We start from the raw sequence: 22,437 nt of genomic DNA on the forward strand, positions 1-22,437 counted from the left end.
GTCATGAAGTGGGATGATCAGACTGCATGGAGGAGGAAGATGTAAAGAAATGATGCTGTGGAGGAGAGAGGAGGAGAGGCAAGGGAAGGGAAATGGTGGGAATAGCGCTGCCTTACAAAATAAGGATGCACAAGCCATGCTTGGAGTAAGGGGAGCCTGCTTTGGCTGGAGCCCAGGATTTATGCGGGGTCTCCATGGGCAGCAAAGGACCAGCTCCTTGCACGTAGCCGCCATCACACCTGCAGAACAGAAAACTCCCGTCATGCTTTGTCTTTGGTCTTGCTTTCAGGCATCGCCAGTGTGATGGTCTCCTTCTTCCTCTCCATGTACTACAATGTGATTAACGCCTGGGCCTTTTGGTATCTCTTCCATTCATTCCAGGTAACCGGGGAGGCTTTGGGAGATGCACTAAACCAAAGGCTCACGGAGGCTGAGATTGGGGTCCCTGGTTTGCTGCCGGGGGAAAAGGAGGCACAGGAAAATGAGCCACATAACATTCATCTGAATAGCATTACTACATTAGCAGCAGCAGAGGAAGAATACTCTAAAACTTACATTGCAGCAAGCTGAGGGCAAAATGCAATGTAATGAGGGGAGGGATCGAGGTGGGAGTGGTGGGAGAAGGGTCTCCACTTGAAGGTGGTTAGGTCCCCATAGGAAGTCTCCTTCCACATAGTTACATTTTTATTTTTTCCATAAATTCTGGAGATTCACTGGTGTTAAATCCCTGAATATGGTTCCATAAAGAATATATAAATATATAAAGGGGAGCAGGGTGAATCTTTATAAGAGGATATCTGGAAAATGTAATCAATTTCGATCATCAAAGGGATGTGAAGATCACTTCTTGTCTTCATTCTCTGTTTTCTGACTTTGGGTAAGATGGGCTTCTTCTCTCTTCTGCCCCCTCCCAGAGTCAAAGCCAGTCCCCAGAGAGATCATTTTCCCTTTCGGTGAGCTCCTTCTGGTCTGAGCATAGGCTTTCCTTTCTCCGACTGAACTTCTGCTCTTGACTTCTCTCCCTTGATACTGACTCCTATTCCTGATGTTCAGTGTGATGATCAACTCAAGGTTTCCTATGGTAACAATGATAGTGACGTGCATTTATATAGTGTTTCAAAGATGAAGTCTTTCACATCTATTCTCTCACTGGAGCCTCATGGTAACTCTGGGATGTGGGTGTTATCCCCATCTTACGGAGTAGAAAGTAGGATTTAGATGTTGGCTGCTTAAAAAACGAGTAAAAGGGAGGATTTGAATGCAGATTTTCTTGACTCCAGGTACAGCACAAGGCACTCCAGTGTCTTCCTTCCTTTTTTTTTTCCCTCTTCTCACCCAGAAAAGAAATAGAGAACAGGAAACACAATATGACAGTCACTTGGAAGGAAGGAAGCTTCCTTCAGGTCTGCTCTAGGACAAAGTGGAGCAGTCTTTGGCCATAGTGAGATTTGGGCAATCACAGATTCATGGTTTGACATCTCTGTCTTGAGCCTTGAGCCTTGCAGTGTCTAAAAATCCTCAAAAAATCCATATTTAGATTCTATATATTTGTCCCTTTGGTCAAGTGGTACTATTAGATCTATACCCGAAAGAGATCAAAGAAAGAGGAGAAAGACTCACGTGTTCCAAAATGTGATAGAGGCTCTTATTTTGGTAGCAAAGAATTGGAAACTGAGGGGGCATTCATCAATTGGGGGTGGATGCTCAACAAATTGTGACATACGAATGTGATGGAATACTATTGTGCTATAAGAAATTATGAAGGGCATGGTTTCAATGAAACTCATGAAGATTTATGTGGATTGATACAGAGCAAAGTGGACAGAAAGAGGAGGATAGTTTTATGTAATAACAGTGTCATCATGATAACCACCTTTGAAAGACTAAGGGATTCTGATCAACAAGTCAAACCAAACTCAATTCCAGAGAACCCCTGGTTGAAATATGCTATCCACTTCCAGACAGAGAGATGATGGACTCAGAATATATACTGAAATATATATTCGTTTTTTTCTTTTTCTTTTCTTTCTTTAAAGTTTTTTTTAACATGGCTAATGAGAACATCTGCTTTGCATAACTATTTGTAATACTTCTTGGTTGTTGGATTTTTTTTTGGTGGGGGTTGATGTTTTTACTTCTCAGTGAGTGGAGGAGAAGGGAGAATTCAAAAGTGAAAATAAAATGGAATGAAAAATGAATCTCTAGTTATATGAAAGTGAGCTCATCATACGGAACCTCAGTTTTCTCATCTCTAAAATGAGGTTAGACTAGGTGGCTTCTGAAGTCGCTTTCCCCTTGAGATCCATGATCCTCTAAATTCTTGGGCAACAACATATAATAGAAATCACACTGGATTTAGAGTTAGAAGACCTGGGTTAAAGTCCTAGATCCACTATTTTTAGGTAAGTTCCTTGATCTCTTTGAGTCTCAGTTTTCTTATCTATGAAATGGGATTAATAATACTTGCCCTTTGTATCTCATAGACTGTGGTAGAGATCAAATAAGAAGATACTATCTCTATTATAAGATAATAATTTAATTTAATAACCATATAGCAAAATATAGCAGCTATTATTTCTTTGCCAATGTGGAGTCTTGGTCGATTGGAGTTTCCATTTGCAAAGACCCTCAAGAAAGAAATTAGCCATTCTGAAGGCAATTTTTTGGCCCTATCTTTAAGCTTTACATTGGTCCACTGACTCAAAATGAAATTTCATGACAATATGATACCACTCTGAGAAACTGTGTACTCTTTAACACATACCTTGCAAGCACTGAAGATTGTTGAACTTGTGAGTCACTTTGATATTTATTTATTCAGTCACTCAGTCCTTAGTAGGGTCTTTTTTGGAGGGACTCCATGTTCCTGCAATGTTTAGAGTCTTGTTGACACTTCACAGAAGACTGTGTGTGAGATTTGTGACTGTCCAGATATCTTAGAACTAGAGGGCGATGTAGGAATAGAAAAAAATACACTAGTCACTTGAAAAAAAAACCACAAAACATGAAATCCCAAATTCTTAGGAACATAATAGTCAAAATCTAGAGCTTCCAGATCAATGAAAAACTACTGGAAGCTGTCTAAAAGAGAGAATTTAAGTACTGAGGAGCCATAGTTAGGATTATATGTGATTTAGCAGTTTCCATGGTAAAGGTGTAGAGAACTTGGAATACAATATTTCACAAGGCAAAGGATATAGATTTACAACCAAGAGAAAGTTACTCAGCTAAACTGAATGCAATTCTATTGATGGGGGAGAGGGTGGACATTGGTCTTTAATGATATAGAAAACTCCCAAGTATTGGTCATAAAAAGACCAGAGCTGTGTAAGAATTTTGAAGGGCAAACCCAAGAGTCAAGAGAAACATAAAATATTAAACATGAATAAACAATTTTAAGGAACAAAACATGGATAAACTGTTTACATTTGAATATGAGGAGATGGTATATGTGTCCTGATAATCAGAAATCCTGAGAAAGTCTGTGTTATGTTTTGATTATTTTTAAAAGAAGGGGGGAAAGGGAAAAAAAGGAACACACTCTGGAGGTTGGGAGAGATGGGGACAATTATGTCACATGATCGAAGTGTACAAGTAGAAGTCTATATACAAGAAATAAGAGGAAAGGAGAGTAAATAACACTTGAACTTTAATCTCAGCAAGAGAAATATATATCCATATAGTTGGTAAAGAAATATATTTTACTCAACAGGGAAACAAAAGAGAAAAGGGTAAAAGGGAACAGAGAGAATAAGAGGGAGACTAGATCAAGGAAGAGATTAATTCTAAACAAAACAACCTACTGGCAAAATTGATATAAAAAAAAGAAAAGAAATTCTGGAAGGTTTTTAGGGAAAAGAAGTACATTAACAGTGTTAGTGGAGTTATGAACTAATCTGGCCATTCTGAAAAGCAATTTAAATCTTTAAACTGTGAATAGCCTTTGATCCAGTGATTTTTCTGGTGGATTTAGGCCCCAAAGATATCAAAGAAAGAACTCATAGGTGTAGAAATATTTAGAACAGCTCTTTTTGCGGAGACAGAATTTTAAATTGAAATTTCATGACAATATGATACCACTCTGAGAAACTGTGTACTCTTTAGCACATACCTTGCAAGCACTGAAGATTGTTGAATTTGTGAGTCACTTTGATATTTATTTATTCAGTCAGTCAGTCTTAAGCAGGGTCCTTTTTTTGGAGGGACTCCATATTCCTGCAATGTTTGGAGTCTTGTTGACTGGGGCAAATTATTTGAACTACACTTCACAGAAGGCTGTGTGTGAGATTTCGACTGTTCAGATATCTTAGAACCAGAGGGTGATGTAGGAGTAGAAAAAATGCACTAGTCACTTGGGAGAAAAAACATGAAACCCCAAATTCCTAGGATAAACTTTCAGCCACTGATATGACATACAAATGTGATGGAATATTATCATGCTAAGAAATGAGGCAGAAAATAGTTTCAAAGAAACCTGGGGAGACTTGTATGAGCCAACATAGAGTAAAGTGAGCAGAAGCAGGAGAATAATATTTACAATAGCCAAATATCATAAAGACAATTTAAAAAGACAGGAATTTTGATCAATGAAATCATTCCAATTCCAATTTAGAAAACTCATGCTGAAACCTGCTATCTATTTTTCTGATAGAGAGATGATGGACTCAGAGGAGAGATGGAGACACATTACTTTTTTAAACGACCAGTATTTAAATTTGTTTTGCTTGATTATACATCTTCGTAATAAGTTGTTTTTAAAAATTATAGCTAATGGTAGGAGTCGAAGGAGACGGAAAAGCAAAAGAAATGGGAGAAAAGATGGATAATAAATGAGTGAAAAAAATGAACAAACTAACCAAAAAGATCATGGCAGTTGTATCTTGAGCCATAGCTCCTGTCTGGAGCTGAATGATAATGACAAATCCTGCCCCCTGAAATTTCAGTGAGAATAATTGTCACCTCAAGAATCTAGTACCCTCCAACTGCAGTGTGCTGAGAGAGGAAGGGACATGGCTAAGCAGATCCTGATTTGCATGCCAGTTTCTAATACCCTTCAGTAAGTGAACCCATGTACCTCTCTCCTACTGTGTTGAATTAGAGGAATTAGAGTTAGGTTTTAATGAGCATAAACAGTGAATCCTGAGAAACGCATTATTCGAGTTCACGCTGCCTAATTCCATTCGGATTAGGACCAATGACCATATTTTACATAATTATAACTTTCAAATAGTGTGAATTCAGCTATCTACATGACAGCTTTATGAGCTTCACTAGAAATTAGCTAGAACTCCAGAGAAGTTTCTTGTTTTTCCTTGGCATGCTGTTTTATAAATCCCTATTGTTCCGATTCCCTGAATCATCTGCTTTGATCTACCACTGTTTACTTGTTTTGTCCAAAGGGTGCTTCATAAATGTGCTTTGATGACGATGAATGTGGGTTTAAGCTAATTCCATCTCTAATGCAAGTTTGTTATTAGAATTAGTCTCTGTGTTTTCCTTGACAAGAACTATTGAGAGTCAGCATGGTGTAGGACAGAAGTTCTTAACCTTTTTTGCATCATGTACCCTTGGTGAAGCTGTTGGATTCCTTCTCAGAATAATATTTTTCAATGCATAGGATTACAAAGCAAATCCAGTCTTTTGAAGCATAGTTAGAAAAATATTTTTAAGAGCACTGAAAATCTGAAGCCCTGTGTTAGAGCCTTGCAGATCTGAGCAAGTCATTTTTACCTCTCTGAACTTCAGAGTCTTCTTCTGTGAAATAGAATTACAATTATAGCTTCCCAGGGTTGTGACAAATCACTCTGCAAACCTCCAAGCTCTCAGAAACTGGGCTAATGTTATGCTCTAGGCAGTTCTACAGATTCTACTTGAATATCTGCCCCGGAGGTAGGGGAGAGAAAAGGAAAAGGAATCTGGAATTTCTGCTTCACTGATCTTGAACACGACAGAAGAAAGTGATAGATTTTGCACTTCAACACCCTGGGGGCCTAGGGAGGGGCTAACACCCCAGGGCTATGGGGGAAATCCATCTCTGTCTGGGGAGAGCTAGGCTACCTGGGATCAGCAGAAGAGAGGGTGTCTCTGGACAGTTATATTGCTCCCTTAAAAATAATTCTGGAGGGATCTGAAGACATACCCAGGTGCGAGCAGCCTCTGCTCCTGTTTTATGCACTTTCCCAGTGAACTCCAGGGGATGAGCTGAGACACTGGCATTGGCTGCTCTCTAAAAAATGCAGAAGCTATATACCTGCATTAAACTTTCCCCTTGTTCTTCATGGTGGGATGGAGGCAGGCGTATCCTGGAGCCTCTTCAATACTGGCAAACCTACAAGTGAGGGATTAATTTATTGTTTTGCTCATTGTCTAGATTTAAGAAAGTAATGGATGAAACACTAATAATGCAGATTATACTTAAGTGTGTCATGCACACTTTAATTCCCCCCTTCACCCCCCGAGAGTCAGTTGTTAAACATTTACCAGAACGTCCATGGGTGAACATGACCTTCTTGGAAGCATTGCCAGAGTGCAAATTCTGAAAGGTTTTCCCATGCTGGAAATGCTTCAAATAGGAAAGAAACAGAAATGTACCGTCTGATTATTATCTTAGAGTCACCATGTCTAAATTCAAAGAGCCTCATCGTAATTTTTCAGCTAGAGAAACACTCAAAGGTATTTTACTGAGTTAGAAGAGGCTATGATCTGCATTTGGTGGAAGAAAAAGAAAAGAAGAAGAAGAAGAAGAAGAAGAAGAAGAAGAAGAAGAAGAAGAAGAAGAAGAAGAAGAAGAAGAAGAAGAAGAAGAAGAAGAAGAAGAAGAAGAAGAAGAAGAAGAAGAAGAAGAAGAAGAAGAAGAAGAAGAAGAAGAAGAAGAAGGAGAAGAAGAATTCAACAACAACAAAGAAAGAAGAAAAAAAGAAAGAAGAAGAAGAAGAAGAAGAAGAAGAAGAAGAAGAAGAAGATGATGATGATGATGATGATGATGATGATGATGATAACCCCTTGAGTATTGAGATCTTAAAGTGGTTAGAAGGTGGAGCGGGAGGCAGTATTGAGATTTGATGGAAGAGAACTAGAAAGAAAGGCATTAGCAGAGGGAGAGATTTGATTAGGCTCCCCCTGCAAAAAGTGAAATTCTTGAAGGAAGCTAGTGAAGCTAAGAGGTGAAGATGAAGAGACAGAGCACTCCAGGCTGGGGGAACATCCATTGTAGACGTGGGATGTGGGATGAGTTCCTCAGCTTTGAGGAACAGCCTATTCCATATGCTGGACTAGAGAGTACATGGAGGGAAGTAAGGTATGAGAAGACTGGAAAGGGAGAAAGGAGCCAGGTTTGGAACGTTTGGAAGAGGTTCAAATGACTGACAGTGGGCTTCATGAATGGCAACATTTGGCAATGGATGGATGTGTGAGAGGAGTGTGAGTGAGGAGTGGAGGACAATGACAAACTTGTAGGCATCAAGGATTGGGATGCTCAAGTCTATGGGTCTAGGTGGTTTAACTTAAAGTACTTGGAATAGGGAAAGAAAGGCAATTCCAGTGACTACACTTTCAGTTAAAGAGGGTCCAGTCTATGACACTTGAAAGACATTCCACCTTTGAGAAATTTATTTTGATGAAATGAAGAGAAAGACAGTTGAGCTAGGTTTCTTGTCAAGTCAACTTGACTTTTATCTTGCCAATGGACTTCGATGACTTTAGAAGACAGAGGGAGAGAGGGAGGCTTTGTGCAACTCTGCCTCACTAAAATTTAGTTTACATATGAATCAAGATATCACTATGTAATATCATTAGATCTCTTAGAAAATGAAGGATAAATAATAATAAACTCAGGATCCCTCGATATTCTGGTCACATTCTGAAAGTTCATCAATTATCCAGCACATCATTGTCCTTCTTAAATGTAAGTTTCTGAGTGGAGACTCAAGCCAGTAATAAAAATTAAATTGTAATATAGCCTTCAGATTCCCAATGAAAGTTGTATTCAAGAGGGACAGAATATAAGACACAAAATAAATCCACAGAAATAGCTTATATTTCAAAAATCAAGAAAAACTGATAATGAAACAAATCCTGTTAAAATATTTATAGAGATAGGGAATGAACTAGGAAGGCTAAAGCCAGTTTATATGACTTTGTTTAGTTTAACTGTTTTTAGTCGTGTCCGACTACTCCTGGCCCCATTTGGGGTTTTCTTGGCAAAGATACTAAAGCGGTTTGCTATTTCCTTCCCCAGCTCATTTGACAGATGAGGAAACTGAGGTAGACAGGGTTAAGTGACTTGGCCAGGGTCACACAGCTACTCTGTATCTGAGGCCAGATTTGATCTCCCATCTTCCTACTCCAGGCACAAGTGCTATCCACTGTACCATCTTGCTGCTTCATATGAGCATATGGTTAGAAAAAATTAATCGCTAAATCCTCATTGTGACATTTACACCTTAGATATTGGCAAATGTTATAAATCAGGGCTTCACTTATTCTTTTGTTGATTGTTTAGACTTTAAAAAGTGATGGGAAGGGGCAGCTAAGTAGTACAGTGGATAGAGCATCAGCCTTGAATTCAGGAGGACCCGAGTTCAAATTTGACCTCAGACACATAACACTTTCTAGTTATGTGACCCTGGGCAAGTCACTTAACCTCACCTGCTTCAGTGGAAAAAAGATGGGAAAATGATAATAATGCAGACTAAATGTATAAACATGTAAAGCATATATTTTAAGAGAGCCAGTTGTGAAATATTTATCAATACACCCCTGGAACGGCCCTTTGTTTTCATTAATGTAGGGAACTCCCAACTAAGAAAATTCCTTCAAACAATTCCATAATTTACAATCTTGGAGAGTTGCCTAGAGTATTGAAAAGTCCATGAATTTCCCATGGCCACTCAGCCAATATGTATGTATATGGGGGGCTGAGGTGGGAGAGATAGGAAAGAGAAGACTCATACTCAGATCTTCCTGGACTTAAGATAGACTTTCTATATAATTTATTCAACACTGCTTTTCTATAGTCTTACCAAGAGAAAAATGCTAGAAATGCATCAGTTAACCTACTGAGACACTTGTAAGATTTCTATAAATGCAATTATAAACCATTCTTTGTTGAAATAAAAGAAGAGAATAGGAATCAGATTTTTGTATTTGGCTAATGTGTGAATTTGTTTTGCTTAACTATGGCTGTTTAGCATAAGAGTTTTGTTCTTCTTTTCTTTTTTATTTGGTAGAGGAGAGAAAAGAGGAAAGAAAAAGATAGATTCCCCTACCTCCAAAAAAATAGTAAAGAAAAGAAAAAGAAAAAGTGAGTTTTTGAAGTATTTTTTAAATTCATAGAAGAGAATAGAAAGAGGGCCAGAAAGAATCAAAAACAAGTTGAACAGCTTTGAAAGGTATATGTTGATTTTATTAAATATTTTGAAAGAATTCCTTCTTTTGCTCTATTTCATATATGGAAATTTTAATTTTGTTTAGTATTACAATCAGAATTTAAAAAAAAATAAAAGGCAAGAAAAATAAGTGAAGGGAGACAAATAATTGGAAAATCTGTTTGTCCAAATGCTAATATCAAGAGACTAACTAAAGTAACCTTGAGATATTGCTATACTAATCAAATTACTAAAGATAATAACAATTTAATTTAATAAACAATAACAATTTAATTGAAATAATAAAAGGTCTAAAATCTCAAAGAAAAAAATTTAAAACAGGAATAACAAGGACATATCATTACTAGCCATTAAACTATATTATACAACAGTAGTCATATTAATGATTTGATACTGCATTAAAACAACAACAATAACAACAACCAAATTAACAACAGAAATAGCTGATTAGCAGAACATACTGGATTATCAAGAAACAAACAATCAAAACTAGTTATCCAATATTTGAAAAACCAAGAACATAAATTATAGAGGGAAGGCAGAACTGCTGGAAACTGCTGACAAGAACTCCTAGAAAAGTGGAAAGTAATTTGGTAGATATCAGGTTAGATCAGCATCTGACATCATATATCACAATAACCTTAAAAAAATCATGGGATTTAATTATAAATTAGATCTCACACACACACACACACACACACACACACACAGAGAGAGAGAGAGAGAGAGAGAACGAGAGAGAGAGAGAGAGAGAGAGAGAAAGAGAGAGAGAGAAAGAGAGAGACAGAGAGAGAGAGAGATACAGAGAGACAGAGAGACAGAGAAAGAGAAAGAGAGAGAGAGACAGAGAGAGACAGAGACAGAGAGAGACAGAGAGAGAGACAGAGAGAGAGAGAGAGAGAGAGACAGAGACAGAGACAGAGAGAGAGACAGAGACAGAGAGAGACAGAGAGAGAGAGAGAGAGAGAGAGAGAGAGAGAGAGAGAGAGAGAGAGAAAGAGAGAGAGAGAGAGAGAGAGAGAGAGAGAGAGAGAGAGAGAGAGAGAGAGAGAGAGAGAGAGAGAAAGGAAATTAGGAGGTGGCACTTCTCCCAATTATAGTTGAGAAAAAATTCTTATCTATAAAAGTGATAAAAGAAATAAAAGAAAAATATTACAAAAGGAAGAAAATAGGCAATTTTGGTTAATCCAATTAAAAAGATATAAACAAAATTAATGAACCGAATAAGAAGAGGAATTGATAAGTGGGAAAATATTTTAATCAAATATCAATAAATTTTGATATCCAAAATATATAGAAATATATGACATCATCCAGTTCCAATGGATAAATAGCCAAAGAATATAAATAGGGATATGTTGGAGTTAGCTCATACAAGGTTGGAAGACATAATTATTAAGTTTCCCTTGTGAGCATTACACCGTGGAAATCCATAAACTCAATAAACCAGCATGTGATTGTTGTTGTTGTTTACTGGACAGACATAAGAAAGTGATGGAAAAAATGTTAATAATGAAAATTAAACGTAAAAGTATACTCTGAGTATTTCCCTCCCTTTCTCTAAGAACTGCTCATTAAACATATAACAACACATCTTTGTATATAAGCAAAGTTTTCAAAATTATGCAAACTAGGGGCAGCTATATGGTAAAGTAGATAGAGCACAGGCCTTGAAGTCAGGAGGACCTGAATTCAAATTCATTCTCACACCTTAACACTTCCTAGCTGTGTGACCCTGGGCATTAGTTAACTTACTGAGACACTTGTAAGATTTCTATAAATGCAACTACAATTACCTCTGCCAAAATACACACACACACATACACAAGACAAAAAAAAAGGCAGGAAGAACAAATGTTGTATGTGCTGTGAGAAGACAAGTACATCAATAAAGTAATAGTGGATCTGTGAATTGGCCCAACTATTTTGGATATCAACTTGGAATTATGTAAGAAAACTGATTAATCAATTCATTCCTTTTGATCTAATATCTAATAGTCTTACTCTGTGGGTATGTATCATAAAGAGAAAGGAAGGAAGGAAGGAAGGAAGGAAGGAAGGAAGGAAGGAAGGAAGGAAGGAAGGAAGGAAGAAAGAAAGAAAGAAAGAAAGAAAGAAAGAAAGAAAGAAAGAAAGAAAGAAAGAAAGAAAGAAAGAAAGAAAGAAAGAAAGAAAGAAAGAAAGAAAGAAAGAAAGAAAGAAAGAAAGAAAGAAAGAAAGAAAGAAAGAAAGAAAGAAAGAAAAGGAAGGAAGGAAGGAAGGAAGAAAGAAAAAAGAAAGAAAGGAGGGAGGGAGGGAGGGAGGAAAGGAGGAAAAAAGAAAGGAAGGAGGGAAGGAAGGAGGGAGGGAGGGAGGAAGGAGAGAGGGAGGAAAGGAGGAAAAAAGAAAGGAAGGAGGGAAGGAAGGGGGGAGGAAAGGAGGAAGAAAGGGAAGGAAGAAAGAAGGGAAGAAGAGAGGAAGGGAGGAAGAAAGGAATGCAAAAGGGAGGGAAGAAGGGAAGAAGGGAAGAAGAGAGGAGGGGAGGAAGGGAGGAAGGAGGAAAAGAGGGAGTGAAGGAGGAATAAAGGAAGAGAAATTAAGGAGGTTGCCCAGAATCACCCAGCTAGGGCATATCTGAGACAAAATTTGAACTCATGTTTTCCTGATTCTGGATGCAGCATTCTATCCAATGTGCATCCAATGTGTAGTTGGGTTAATAAAACATACATACATACGTGTGTGTGTGATTTGTGTGTATAGAGCCCCAGTCCTGAAGTCAGGAGGACCTGAGTTCAAATCCGATCTAAGACATTTAACACTCCCTAACTGTGTGACCCTGGACAAGTCACTTAACCCCAATTGCCCTGGGAAGAGGGAAGCAACCATCAATCTCTTCAAGTAACAAAATATGTAATCTCAGATAAGTCAATGAACCTCTCTAAAGCTTGGTTTTCTTATCTTCATTAACAAGGTTTCTCTCAGCTTCCTTCCAGTTATTAAAAGGGGAAGAGAGTTATTAACCCCTGTTTGTAGAAAGCCTTCCCTACCAGTGTATTTCCCTATGATTTCAAGCCATTCTGGGTCATGAACAAACAAGTTTTGAACTCTACCCTCTGGAAAATGAAGAAGGTGAAAAGAAAATGTTGGAATGGCAACTATGTCCAAGTATTTAGCCCAGGGAAGCAGTGATCCACAGCCCTTAGTACCAACATCTCAAGTGCACTAGATCGTGAGATAGTCCAAAATCTAATCCCCATTACTTGTTTACAGATATAGTTAGGGCCTTCAGGGGGCTTATCTGCCCTTGTTGGCAATAGACACTGCTGTTCTCTCCCCTGCATTTGCCTCTCTATGGCTGGGGGTTCTTGCCAGGTCCTCCCATCACTGACAGATACGCTGCCTTTATCTTTCTCCCACCAGAACACTTTGCTTCTTCTCCATGGTCCACCCCTGTCTCTGTTTTCCTTCTGAGTTTGGCTGGATTTGGCCTCTGACCTTCTGCCTCCCAAGATTAGATTCCCTAATTCCCTAATTCCCTGTCCTTCTTCCCTCTGAGCTTCCTTCTTGGTCTTGGCTCTTATATAGCACAGGGGCTAGAATCATGAAAACTTTACTTCAGATTGGACTTCAGGTAGACACTAATTGTGTCACCTTGGGCAAACCACTTAACTGGTTGGACACAGTTTCTCTGGGGCACAGCACCCACCTCTCAGGTTTATTGTGAGGATGATGTAAGGTAATATTTGAAAAGTGCTTGGTACACAGAAGGTGCTGTATAAATGCTTAATTCCCTCCTATTTGCTTTTCTGACCCCCCCTCTCCCTCGTCAGTCCTTCATTCTTTTACTACCTAGTGCTTTAATAATTGTTTTGATCTTAAAGGATCCTTTGCCATGGTCTACCTGCCCAGTGAACAGTAACCTCACGGGTTATGATGAAGAATGTGAGAAAGCCACATCAACTCAGTATTTCTGGTACCGGAAAACCCTCAACATCTCCCCCTCCATTCAGGAGAATGGGTACATCCAGTGGGAGCAGGCCTTGTGTCTCATCTTAGCATGGCTGGTGGTATATCTGTGCATTCTGAGGGGCACAGAATCAACTGGCAAGGTAAGATCAGTGTCTGTTACCCCACGATATCAGAATGAAGGCTCAAAAGGGGAGGGACTATGATCTAGCAATGGAAAGGGTCAAAAGGCATGAATTCAAAGCCTTTCTCTGATACACACAATCTGTGGGACCAAGGGCAAGGGAACCTTCTTAGGCCTCAGTTTCCTCAGCTGTAAAGTGAGTAATTTGAACTAGATGTCCACCTCTAGACAAGTGACACTCATCTCTCTAAACAACTCAGAAAAGTCCAAGGGGTGAGCTGACCCCAGGCAATCAGACTTGATAGATCACAAGGGTATAGACAGTCACCCAGACCCTCACCTAATAAAGCCGGTAAGAAGCATCTACTAAGAAGGTTCAGTTAAAAACCACATATCTTAAATTTCTCCATTCCATCATGCAAAAAACAATGAAAGAACCTAAGATCTGTCATATTTTGGACCACACGGGTGATCTATTCAACCCATTATTTTGTGTCTATAATGGCAGAAAAGACAATTTTATGAAACTACATGATTGCTGTCTGTGAAGTGACCTCACAAATAGCAATCATTTCCTTTAACAACCTAATTTGGAACCAAAATGTACTCACATATTGTGACATTTGGCCACATGTAGTCAGTAGATGCTTTGGAGCCAGAAAAACTGAATAACTAAAAGTCTTAGGTTCATATCTACCTCTGATATTTACTAGGTGTGTGCAACTATAGGTAAGTCACTTAACATGTTTAGTCCTCATTTTCTTCATCTGTAAAATGGAGATAATAATACCTGCTTTACATACTTTAAAGGGCAGTTATAAGACTCAAAGGAGATAATGTAGAGCTCATATTATTATCTCTTTGGAGATTTTTTTTTTCCAGTATGAATCTCTAGGTCATCTATAAAACAGAGTTTTTTCATAGTTCTCTCCTCTTTTACGTCATTAAATGCATCAAATAATAATTAATTAAGTCTATGGGAGGTACCATTCTAGCCTTCCTTCAACAGAAGTGCCTAAAATTTATCCCAATGTTCCATTTCCCAGATCGAAACCAATTTCCCAGTTCTGACAAAACATTTCCAGTCCCATAGCAACTGCAATCTAATTGCCATTGATGTGGAACCCATTCGGAGGCTTTTCAAAGCTTTAAATTAAATTTACAAACACACCTAAGAATTCCATTAGACTAGTCAGGATAGATTTCCTCCACAGAATCACTAAGTCATCCTTATGTAAGGAATTGGTGATGTTATTTAACAAAAGGGAGACTAGTTGGTAGTCTCCAAGGTCATTCTTGCAAGCTTTGTTTCATGAATGTACTTTAGCACTGTAGCAAAGGAAGGTGACAGATTCTGGTCAACACAGCCGTTATTTTACCCTTTAAAACTTTTAAGTAGATAACATCCAGTCCTGGCTACTCTCCACACATTCAGTATCAAGCAGAAGCTTATGTGACTTCATGTGGGTTTAATTTATGTCAACTTCAGTCAGCTCAGCTATAAAATAAGGATAAATAATAGATGCAGACTTCTTCCTATTCTGCCAGCAAGCAGAGAAATGTGCAGTGAGAGCTCCTCGGAGAGGACTAGATGTTGTCAAGAGTGTTGAGTATTTCTAATCACACATTAGTGAGGGACTGGAGTCATGAAAACTTAAATCCACCTTCCCACTTGCTACCTGGGTTTGCCTGGGTTTCTTCAACTGTAAAATGGGGGATGATAATAGTGTTTACTGGCCAGGGTTGTTGAAGTCTAAGGTAATATTTGTAAAATGCTTTATATAGTGCCTGGTACTATATAAATGGTAGCAAGGTTATGTGTGTGTGTTTATATAAATGTATGCATGTATAAGATATAACATCATAATTATATGCTATGTATATATGTCTATTATATACTATGTATATATGCTATATATAACTTAATTATAACTATATGTATATGTATATGTATGTATATACATATACATATACATATATATATATATATATATATATATATATATATATACACAGCTGTCAGCAGCAGCAGCCAGCAGCAGGCAATAGCAGTCAGCAGCAGTCAGCAATAGACGTCAGCAATAGACAGCAGCGATCAGTTTTAGTTCAGAGTCGTGGGTAAACTCCATCCACAAACTCTACATTTTACATTCATAATGGGATATTTTACTTTAAGAACACCTTATATAAGAAAATCCAAAGATCCCTATAGATTCTTGACCATTGTTAACATCCCAATATTGTTATATTTGTTATATTTTTTACAATGTTGCTATTATTAAAATTACATAAGAATGATTTATTTAATGAGCTATTTCATTTGTTAGGATGTTATGGCTGTTAACATCCCAGAAGATTCTTGTTAGTAATAGAGCTTCCCTTACTTCAATGTTTCTCATAAAGTCATAGGTTAACTCTAACTCTAGGGAAGGGACTTTAGAAGCCATGGGCTCCAAACCCTATATTCTATAGCAAATGAGGCACAGAGTTAAGTGATTTGCCCAGCTTCACTCAGTTAGAAAGGGTCTGAGGTGGAATTTGAACTCAGGTCTTCCTAACTCCAAATTCTCTGTCCCACCCACTACATCATGATTGCTGGGGCCACTACTACAGGAAAATCACCCAAACCAGAAGTCAAATAGACCTTAGATGTTTCTCTATGTTTCTGGGGAAATAAACCTTTGTTGCCCAAAATTCACTCTATAGGTAACATTTACATGGTCAAATAGGGCTTCACTAGAGGCGCAACTAGGTTTTATTTCCCTATTTACTCTCCAATTGCTAAAGGGTTGGGTACTGATCATAGAGAGGTGGGCGAGATTCCTTTCTCTAAAAGTTTACCTGGATCTTTTGGCTCCCGTAGGTGGTGTATGTAACTGCATCCCTGCCATATTGTGTTCTCATCATCTATTTGATTCGGGGTCTTACCCTGCATGGAGCCACCAATGGCCTTATGTACATGTTCACGCCTAAGGTAAGGATGAACTTTCATTTCCTTTAATATTTAGTCATGTTGTCCGCCTTCCCCATGCATATATACACACACACACACACACACACACACACACACACACGCACCCATTTTTATCCTCTCTTTATGTATTGCCTATGTATTTGTATCCTTACACAGGTAATTGTCAATTCTATACGTCCAGCCCTAACCTTTCTCCTGAGTCCCAGTCTCATTCACCACTGCCACTTGGACATCTTGAAATGGACTTTCCATAGGCATCTGAAACTCACCGTGTCCAAAACAGAATTCATTGCCTTTGCCCTTAGACCCCACCCCTTCTCAAATTTCCCAGTTTCAATCAAGGACATCATCATCCTTCTAGTCCCTTAGGATTGCAACCTTGGTATCATCCTCAATCTCCTCATAATTACTCTGCACATCCAAACTATTGGCAAAACTTGTGGTTTCTAACCTGCACAACACGTCTCATAAACATGCCTTTCTCACCACTCTGGTGCAGGCCCTCACATTCTCATGCTCAAGCTACTGCAATGGTCTTCCAGTCAGTCTTCCTTTTTCAAGTCTTTTCTCCCTCTAATTCAATCTCCACTCATCTACTAAAGTGTTTTGATCCTCTTCCTACTCAGTCCTCTAGAGTGGTTCTTTGTTGTTTCCAAGATCAAACATCATATTGAGCATTTAGAGCCCCTCCAAACCCTGCCTCTTCCTATCTTTATTGTCTTCTTATTATATTAAATATCATTTGTGGTGCTGAAAAGCCAGTCGGCCCAATAAACAAAGGATAAAGGGCCAGCTTGCTTCCATTTTAAGACTCTAGGGAGAGAGAAGCCCTCTCTGCTTTCTTCAGCCCCCTCTGTCTGGGACATTCAACAAATGGAGGAGTTAGAAAATAAATAATCACAGGTTCCTAAGACTTAAAGCTTTGAATGGACCATAGATAGTCTAGTCCAACTCTCTTGTTTTCAGATGAGGAAACAGAACTAGGAAAATGCAATGAATCCAGGTTTTCTGACACCCAAGTCCAGTGATCTTTCCACCATATTATCATGGTTACATGAATATTGTATGTCATGGGGCTAAAAGAGAGAGGATATAGGAAATAGAAGAGGAGCCCAACCCAAACCTCACGGATGTGGTTTTATGTCTAGTCCTTCCCTAGATAACTAAGTGATTAGTGATTGATAGACTGTGGAACCTGGACTCAGGAAGACCTGAGTTGAAATCCTGCTTTAGACACTTACCAGCTGTATGAACTTGAGGAAGTCACTCACTTGGTCCCAGCCTCAGTTTCCTCATCTGTAAAAAAGACAGTCATGGCACCAACTTCCCATGGTAGTTGTAAGGACCAAATGAGAAAACACATATAAAATGCTTTGCAAACCTGAAAGCACTACGTAACTTCTATCTATTCTTGCTACTATGACCCCTCTCCTCTGTGCAGAGATCAGGTGAGAATCATAGCACTATGAATTTGGAAGAAAGCTCACAGATCATCCTGTTCAAAACTTATTCTCAAAGTACAGGAATCCTTGGCAAGCGAGCTAGCCCCTGGTTCAGCTCCTGCACAAAGTAGGAGTCCTCTCCATAACATTGTTGGTGATATTCTATTTCATTATCTGGCCACTGCCAATATACTCTTTATTTCACAAGGCAGCCTGATTTTATTTTCATATTACCCTGTTTTTAGCAGATCCTCCCATTGGTTTATTTTTTTTCTCAACAGTATATTATTTTTCCAATTACGTGTAAAGAGAGTTTTCAACTTTCATTTTTGTAAGATTTTGAGTTCCAAATTTTTCCTTTTTCCCTTACCTCTACTCTCCCCAAGACAGCAAGCAATCTGATATAGGTATATATATATATATATATATATATATATATATATATATATATATATATATATATATATATACATACAATCTTTTAAAACGTATTTGCATAGTACTCATGTTGTAAAAGAAAAATCAGAACAAAAAACCATGAGAAAGAAAAAGGGGGAAAACAGGGGAAAATAGTGTACTTCGATCTGAATTCAAGTCTCCATAATTCTTTCTCTGGATGCAGATGACATTTTCCATCCTAAGTCTATTGGGATTATCTTGGATCACTGTACTGCTGAGTAGAGTTATGTTTATCATAATTGATCCAGACCCTCCCTTTGGAATATAAAGCCCCAAGAAAAGGAGCTTCCCATAGTTCCATTCTGCTCTGGAGAGCCAAGATCAGTGGTAAGGTAGTGAGGACTGTCTCCTGAATCCTAGAACATAAATCTTCTACTTACTATGGGTTCTAGCTTCATTGTAGTTGGAGACAGATGAGAAAAGCATAGTGGAAAGAGCCTAGAGCTTAGAATCAAAAGCTCTGGATATGTGCTCTAGTCTGTCACTTTCTAGCTGTTTCATCTAGGCCAGTCTTTTAATATCTCTGGTCTTAGTCTTCTCAGTGATAAAATAGAATAAACTGTCACTCTCTCACTCAGTTTCCCCATCTGCAAAATAAGCGAATCAGATTTGATGGCCTCTATTATCTCTTCAACTACCAAATCTATTAGATTATGTTCTTATAAATACTCTATAAAGATTACAACTATAGAGATGAGTTATTATTATCACTGTAATTATTCTGTCTTTCTCTCCTCTATCCAGAAACCTGTTGTTCAATCCCTTTCTATCTCTCACTTGCTAATTATGATCCATGATGAAGCAGACAGGTACATGGAGGGAGATTTGTAGGAGAATTTGACTGTGTATGGGACCATCCCCTGTTTAATGCATGACCAAACCCTCCTCATTCTACCTCTAGTGCATCTCTCATATCCATCCTCTTCTTTCCTTTCAAAATTGCTCCTTCCCTAATCCAAGTCCTTATCCCATCTCACCTGCACTATTTGAAGGGTTTCATAATTGGTCTCCATTCCCAGTCTCTTCTTTGCTAATCCACGCTCCATACTACTGCCATTGATCTGACCACATCACTCCCCTACTCAAAAATCTTCCGTGGTTCCCATTTTTCTCTAGGATAAAATATAAATTCCCCATTCTGGAATTGAGAGCTCTCCAAAATCTGTCCCCTACCTTCCTTTCCAAATTTAGAGTGAACTGTCTGAGTAACAGTCGTAATTGGGTATCAATGTTGCCTTGAGGATTGTGGGTTTTTGGCCTTTCTTTGCATCTTCAGTGGTACAGTGCCTGGCACGTAGTAAAGCATTTAGTAACAGCTTGTTAACCTATTCCTGTGTTACAGACCCTGAGTCCCCAGTGTCTCCTTATGCTCTGATCAGCTTCTCCTCCCTCTTTGACTTTTCAGCTAGAGCAGTTAATGAACCCCAAAGCCTGGATCAATGCGGCCACACAGATCTTCTTCTCTCTTGGCCTCGGGTTTGGCAGCCTGATTGCCTTTGCCAGCTACAATGAGCCGTCCAACAATTGCCAGAAGCATGCCATCATTGTGTCCCTGATTAACAGTTCCACGTCCATCTTTGCCAGTATCGTCACGTTCTCCATCTATGGCTTCAAGGCCACTTTCAACTACGAGAGCTGCATCAATAAGTAAGAATGATGGATAGGTCATAGATTGAAGGAAGGAGAGACCTTCAGAGGCTATCTATCTAATGCAATTTATTTTTCAGATTAGTAAACTGAGGTCCAGTGACTTAAGATCATAATAAATTTAAAGATGGAAAGAATGTTGGAGGCCACTGGATTTACTTTACCCATTTTAAAGATGAGGAAATTAAGGCACAAAGAGCTTAAGTGATTTGCCCAGGGTTAGTAAGTGTTTGAATTTATATTGCCCAAGGTCACATGGTTAATATGTAATAGATTCTGGATTTCAAGCCAGGTACTTGATTCCCAATCCAGTATTCTTTTCACTACATTATTCTGTCTCAGACCTCTAACACTGTCCCCTTGCCAGTCTCCATGATGATAGTAAACTCAACTTTGGTCTTCCCTTTCTCTCTTCCTCTTTGTCCTTCCACTGAACCCTCTGGACTCCCCTTCATTGTTAAACAATTTAGCATCATGAGATTTGGATCTAGAAGGAACTTTATGAGGTCATTAGGTCTAGCCCCTTCATTTTTGAAGTGAGGAAACTAGAGAGTAATTTGCTCAACATCAGTAACTCAGCTGGGATTTGGAATCCAGTCTTACCGCCTCCAAGTCCGGTGCTGTCTCTACCAGGACAAGCTTCTTCCCAATCAGTGTGTCAGGCACTAAGCTAGATGAGGATACAGCTACGAAAATGAAACAGTCCCTGCCCTCGGGGTGCTTCCATTCTATTAACAAAGTCTATCTCCAAGTCCCTCTGTGTTCCCCTCACATCCTTTCTATCTTCTGGGGTTCAATGAATCCTAAGCTTCTCCTAAAGAGGCCCTGTCACCTGGGATGCTCTTCAGAATTAGCTACTCCTCTCCCAGTCTTTGGCATACAGGGCCAGTTGGCTTGCTCCATGTGTCCCGTGACCACTGTCGGACTCTCCTCCCAACAACTACCTTTTCTAAAGTGTACTCCATCGGTCTGGATCCTTGTTGCTGACATCTCGCACCCTCCACGCCACTTTCTCTCCGCTGTAGTCCCCTCACTCCCTAAATCATCTGTTCCAAACTTTATCCCCTTGCAATTCCCTGGTCTCCCGTCTCTCCACCTCCTCTACTTCCCCAAACTCTGTCTTCAATGTATCTTATACGTACCAAACACCCCCTTCCTTTCTGAGCCCAGGGGCTGGATTCCTCTTACTTCTTATACTTATCACTTGTGTGACCTTAGACAAGACATTGAACTCCCTGGGCACCAGCATCTCATGGAGAGAATAAGAGGGTTGAGTCAGATGGCCTCTGAAGTCCTTCCAACCCAAACTATAATTCAGTAAACCTGCCAGAGCTCTTGATAATAAGCCATTATAAGGGGGAGGATGGGGACTGTGCCTCCTAGACACATAACACAAAAGTCCCTGCATTTTGAAGGGACTTCTTATCTAAATAAGACAAAAAGCCAATCGCAGGGGGAGCATATAAAACTCACACATCATCCTTTTCCCCACTACAAAAATAGAGAAGACTGGTGATGTTGCAGCAAAAGGTCTTTTTTTATCTTCTCCAGCATTGCAAGTCAAACTCTTCCACTACAATGGGATTGATCACGTTCTCATAAGTGGCAACTGACACAGTAAACTTGACTCCCCAGGGTCATCTTGCTGCTGACCAATGCTTTTGACCTTGAAGAGGGCTTTCTGACCCCGGGAAACCTGGAGGAGATGAAAGATCACCTGGCATCTGCCTACCCAAAGGAATACAGTGAACTGTTCCCCCAGATTAAAAACTGTAGTTTGGAATCAGAGCTAAATACTGTAAGTATTGCTGATTCAGCTTCTATGTTTTTTTGCTTTTTTTTCCCTATAACACCTTTGCAGCAAAATAAATCAGAGACCTCATACTCATCTCTGAAAAAGTGAGCTCATTGACCATGAGCTCAAGTGATTGATTCTGTGCTCAAGAATCACGAAAGACTTACTATTTCCCACTAATATCATTCTTTAAAAAAAAATTAGGGCTATGGGACAGCTAGGTGGCACAGTGGATAAAGCATCAGCTCTGAAGTCAGGAGGACCTGGGTTCAAATCAGATCTCACTTCCTAGTTGTGTGACCCTGGGCACGTTACTTAACTCCAATTGTCTCAGGGCAAAAAATCAGGGCAGGCTCAATGGCACAGTGGCTAACACTCTTGTCCTAGAACCAGGAGAACCTGAGTTCAAATCCAGCCTTACACATTTCTCACTTACTCTCTGTGTGACCCTGGACGAGTCCCTTAATTCCAATTGCCCCACCCTCAAAAACTTTATATATATTTTTGTCAGCTTAATATGTATATATGTCACTCACTTACTTTCTTCCCTATCCAGAGAAGTCTCCTCTGTGACAAAGAACAAAAAACAACAATAAGGGTTGGGGAGCAAAATTAACTAAGTAAATCTGACAATATATACAACGTTACATACCCGTAGACTCTTT

At 39.1% G+C, this 22,437-nt stretch overlaps 1 protein-coding gene across 1 annotated transcript in view; it reads left to right on the plus strand.

Annotated features, from left to right (window-relative positions):
* The window catches only part of SLC6A20 (solute carrier family 6 member 20), a 54,188-nt gene that overhangs the window by 20,882 nt on the left and 10,869 nt on the right, over nt 1-22,437 (plus strand). The window contains exons 3-7 of the mRNA XM_074271329.1: nt 290-381; nt 13,247-13,474; nt 16,319-16,429; nt 19,736-19,977; nt 21,613-21,775. Of these exons, the coding sequence (XP_074127430.1) occupies nt 290-381; nt 13,247-13,474; nt 16,319-16,429; nt 19,736-19,977; nt 21,613-21,775 (836 nt within the window). The remainder of the gene's footprint in view (nt 1-289; nt 382-13,246; nt 13,475-16,318; nt 16,430-19,735; nt 19,978-21,612; nt 21,776-22,437) is intronic.

Source organism: Sminthopsis crassicaudata, chromosome 5 (assembly GCF_048593235.1).
Source record: "Sminthopsis crassicaudata isolate SCR6 chromosome 5, ASM4859323v1, whole genome shotgun sequence".
NCBI classification, from domain to species: domain Eukaryota; kingdom Metazoa; phylum Chordata; class Mammalia; order Dasyuromorphia; family Dasyuridae; genus Sminthopsis; species Sminthopsis crassicaudata.